The sequence below is a fragment of the Salvelinus namaycush genome, chromosome 25, assembly GCF_016432855.1.
Source record: "Salvelinus namaycush isolate Seneca chromosome 25, SaNama_1.0, whole genome shotgun sequence".
Taxonomy (NCBI): domain Eukaryota; kingdom Metazoa; phylum Chordata; class Actinopteri; order Salmoniformes; family Salmonidae; genus Salvelinus; species Salvelinus namaycush.
In genome coordinates, this window is record NC_052331.1 from 2,970,838 (window position 1) to 2,975,583 (window position 4,746).

The 4,746-nt window shown below is 40.7% G+C and overlaps 1 protein-coding gene across 1 annotated transcript; it reads right to left on the bottom strand.

Annotated features, from left to right (window-relative positions):
* Positions 1–1,255: 1,255 nt before the first annotated feature.
* On the bottom strand, positions 1,256–2,083 carry LOC120019819 (calcium/calmodulin-dependent protein kinase II inhibitor 2-like). Its single transcript, XM_038963231.1, has 2 exons — positions 1,918–2,083; positions 1,256–1,326 (listed from the first exon to the last, which is right to left on the bottom strand). The coding sequence occupies exons 1-2, from the start codon at positions 2,081–2,083 to the stop codon at positions 1,256–1,258; spliced, it is 237 nt and encodes a 78-aa protein (XP_038819159.1).
* Positions 2,084–4,746: the final 2,663 nt, after the last annotated feature.

Genomic DNA, 4,746 nt, shown 5'->3' on the forward strand with positions numbered 1-4,746 from the left:
GTCAGGCCTATATGGTCGCAATCTGCATATCCTCTCTGTAGTACACACATTTGTGTTGATGAATTGTAAGATGGTAGACTAGCACATCATTTCTCAATAACAATTGTTTAGATATAAAAATACAAATATGAATTTTGTTAAAAAGAAGCGTGCCAGGGTAAGAGTGGTGGCACCTGTGTTGGCACCAGAGCGAAAGTTCATGCAAATAGATGGAGAAAATAGTATGACTTTTTAATTATAGAAGACCAAAAAACACGAATAATTGCCAAATCTAAATAAATAAATAAATAAAACATTTCCCCATAAATTTCATGACTATTTTTCCAAACAAAATGTGCCGATCTCGCCTCCTTCGATATTTCGAGTCTGTAAAAAGTGAAACAGCTATGTATTGGTGTCGGTAGGCTTCACGAAGGCGCCGACCTGCATCGTTAACCGTGGGGGGTAATGTAACACCATGTATAATTTTAATTCAATTGAACCTGGGGACTATGCATTACTAGCTTATTCTTTATAGATGGAGCCAAAATTAATATAGGCCTACAAAATGAAATATTAACATTGCACCATCCTTGGTGTGTGTGTGTGTGTGTGTGTGTGTGTGTGTGTGTGTGTGTGTGTGTATATATAATTATATATATATATATATATTTTTTTTTTTTACATACAATGGGTCTCTACTAGTTACTGGACAGTGTTTGTTTGGTCAGTATTAAAAAGCTTTATCAGCAATCGGAATGCATTCTCTACGTTCGACCAGTGCTGAAAAGGACAGCTCCCTTGAATGCGGTGTCGCCGATTGTTATCAACAATGCAAAGCGTGTAAGGGGAATATGGTCTTCGAGCTTAGGAAAGCTATTGTATACAACTATAGAAATAGAGCTTGAAATGAGATTCAGCCACCACTTGTAGTTTTGTGTTGCTTACGGCGCTTTTGGAAGATGGTTGTGAAGTAATGGCAAGTTCATCCATCAGAGCCAGGGTCCGCCATCTCAACATCACGCTGCGCAGCACAAGTTAAAATGGGTTTTCGTTTGGAGAATTGCCAGCAACCCCATGATAAATCTCCATCTTTTCTGGAATCTTGCTCTTCCTCTGCTTTCTCGTCCAATCTTCACATATTTCTTTCCATTCCTTTCCTTCCCCTTGTCTTCGCTTCGTGCCATCGTTTCTCCTACAATCCTCGAACATGCACAACCGACAAGTGCTTTAAATCGTTGATCAAAATAAAAAGTCTGCAAGGCGTCGTTCATCTTTAAACACCAGGTGACGACTTGTCTGCCATCCCCTTTAGGACATCGTCTATTCGGTCATCTTCGATGACCACTGCGGAGGGAAAAATAAATGATTTTGTTTATTACTGACATATCATATAACTGCTTCATAAAAATGTTTTACAGACAACAAATCAAGTAATTGCAAAGGCTTTGAGTGAATAGGATGGGGACTGGTGCAACACAAAGGAATACAGTATGTTGTTGTGTCAAACCCCTGACCTTGGTCCTGAAATACTGCAAACAATGCCTTGTCCATAATGGCACATAGCCACGCATGCAATGAGGACAACTTTGTTATTTAAAAAAGCCAGAGCATATCTAATGAATAAATATAGTAGCCTATAGCTACTGAAATACATTTTGATAGCACATCAGTAGTCTATTATTCTCATGCATCACTTTCAACTGGGCTCATTGTGGTCAGCTGCTGACCTTTGTTATATCAACAAATGTTTGCCTCATCATTTAGAGGTCAGATGCATATCTGTGTTTTATCTTTTTGTTTTATAACAAGTAGGCTAGGTAACTGTAGCCTAGGTTAGAGTTAAAGTTCACACAAGCATGGCCAAACCAAGCCTTTGTTTTTGATGACCAAAACAAAACCTCTATTCAACAATCCATTCCAATAACCAGCTCTTACCTCTCTTGGCTCTGCCGATCTGTCCCAGCTTTGGGGGTCTTTTCGCTTGCGACGCCCCGAAGAACGAATTGGTGTCCTGTAGCCCGCAGCTAAAGGATATCTGACTGGCCTCGGTGTCCCCATAGCCGCTCATTTTCCCCTCGCTATAAGGCAGTACCTCGGACATTATGGCACGGCTGAGACGGACGGATCAACAGCGGTGATAAAAATGTTTTGAAGTCAGCGGCTTTAGTCGATATAGCCCAGAAATCCTTGTCTTGGTAATTGCACTTGTCGAGCTTTCCGGTGGAAATCCGTTTGGAAAATCACTCGATGACTTCGTCGTGCGTAGCCAGTCTGCGAAGGATGAAGGTGAAGAGTCCTGGTTGGGGCGTCGTGGTGCGCGGTGGTAACAGGCTGCTGTGTCGCTGGTAGAAAGGAGAGCAGAGGAGCGGTCTGTTCGCGTGTGTTGCTAAATGAAGTCTGATGAGGAAAGTGGGAGATCCCGGGATCATAAAGGAAACCCAGGAGGAACGGCGAAGTTATCCATCTGCGTGCGTGTGTGTGCTGGGGGACTCCGAATGCTGGAGGAGTAGGCTAAGGGTGACATCAACAGGCGAAATATATAATATGTACTGTGGGGGTAACAGAAATGTAAGCTATCAATTCATGACCATAGAGCTAGAGCTACTGGAGCAACGGTGAGGTAAACATTTTATTTGGGGAGTAATCTTTTCTATGCTGAACAAATTTCTAGCCTAAATAAGTTATTACAATGTGATGATATTTGCGCATAGGCTATGCCGAAGTAGGCTAATTATATTTGATCTGAGAATTATGAATATAACCTACTCGCGCATTTGCGCGTATTGCTAGTTACTGGGAAAGTCTCCTTTTTTTTGTTTACCTATTACGTTTGACATTGTAATGTGTTTCTCTCCTCGTATGCAGTATATTTCCTTCCTGTAAACCAGCCTCCTTGGTGGCTCTTGCTTGACGTTGGCTCTGGTGACACGAGGTTCTCACAGGAAATCATTACCTGCTCCTTTGAGAGTCTGTATGCGCACAGAAGTCGGAAGTGCCTTACGCACGTCTTTCCCGTAGCTACAAAGCAAAATCACACAGCAGCAGCGGGTGAACGAGGTTCACAAATGCCACGTTTAAGCAAATTCTCCGTTGATGGGATAGTTACACTGTAGGCTTCATGGATCATTTACAAATTCATCGCTGACAAGTTATTTTAGAATGCAGGGAGTAGGCCTACCTATTTTCCAGAGGTTAAAAGCAGTTTACACACACTATTATACAATTGTATGCCCTTTAACAAAGCCTATTTCTATACAGTGATGAAGTATCCACTAATAATATTATGGCCTAGTTATTTCATAGAGGGGTGTTTGAAAACATGCAGTTCAATATCGATGTAGGGATATGGTTTTTGCAGGATGCTCTCTTGTTAGGCGAGGGAGGGCGGTCTCTAAACGCACAAGATAAATCAACTTCAGCACGATGGACAGTACCCGCGCACATTTGAGTCTTTCACGATTTCTGCTATGTTTTGTTTTGAACATAGAAATATAACCGAGGTAAAGTTGGTTTTATATTCAACATTCAACAGACATTCGCCAAATAATATAAAATGCATTTAATTCCCTTATCCACAATAAGTTATTCCTGGATAGTCTTAGGAACATTAAATAAAATGCAAAATATTCTAAAAAGGCCTTCTCTTACAACCTTTTGAATTGCATAACAGCTAGAATTGCATCAAATCATGAACATTATATTTAATAAAGGCCCGTAGTCTGTTTTTCCGCGCAATTGCATAGCCTATAGAAATGTTGTGCAACATGAGCTCGTGGGTTCTCATGAAGTGTTTGATTAGATTTTCAAATACGTTTGCATTTGCAGCTGTAGAACTTTTTGAGGATCTGTGGACCCATGCCAAATATTTTCAGTTTACATCTTGGGCACTGTTCAAAAGCATCTTTCTCTTTACAAGATCTTTGCGATGCGTCATGTTGGGCTACTTCTCATGCGTTTTACTGACTGGATATCACTGCACCTTCGTTGGCGCATACTGTCCTCAGTGTTGGAGCCTCTGAGGGATGATACTGTTGGGACTGCCCTGGCTTCGGAGAGCAGGTCTGCGTTATGGGAGTTGGCCACATCCCATTGTGAGACATCGAAACGAATATTTGAAAAAACTCAAGGTTATTTTCATAATCACAGTTCTATGATACTATTGAGATGTCTCACCACATTTCCCGGCTTGCAGAGTACAAGGAAGAGAGACATGCTTTGGATTGACCAGAGGCCAGGACAGACGCTGTGCCATTGGTCCTTCCTCTAGTGATCTGCCTTCCAGCAAATCCCATTGTGAGAAATGTCACTCATATTATCAGAGCTTAGTGATGATAGTGTACATACGTCGATTTGTTTCAATTATAAATTATATATTTTTCTGTATATTCTGTATATTTTGTTTATTGTGGAAGCACAATTTCACAGTCAAATTCCTGTACTTGCAAATATGTTTGGCAAATAAAGGTGATTAGTTCTCCAAGTGTCCCATAACTCATATCAGGAGCTCTGACCTGATGTTTCCTGCAGGTTAAACTTGTCATAGTTCAATAATTGTCATAATTCAGGGGAAAATGTAATTATTATTATTGTATTATATGAACAGCAATACAAACAATGAACAGCAATATCATAAACTCACAGCGGGTAACTTGTCATTGTTAGTATAATGAAACAGATGCAAGTAGGCCCCCTGGTGGCCACTTTACTAATCACATTATTTATCATGGTAGAATGTGCATTGGTTTGAAACTGGTTTGGTGAGGG

Coding starts and splice junctions, on each gene's coding strand:
- LOC120019819 (XM_038963231.1), bottom strand. CDS start 2,083: ATGTCCGAGGTACTGCCTTATAGCGAGGGGAAAATGAGCGGCTATGGG. Junction 1,327..1,917: donor GATCGGCAGAGCCAAGAGAG/GTAAGAGCTGGT, acceptor TTCCCTCCGCAG/TGGTCATCGAAGATGACCGA.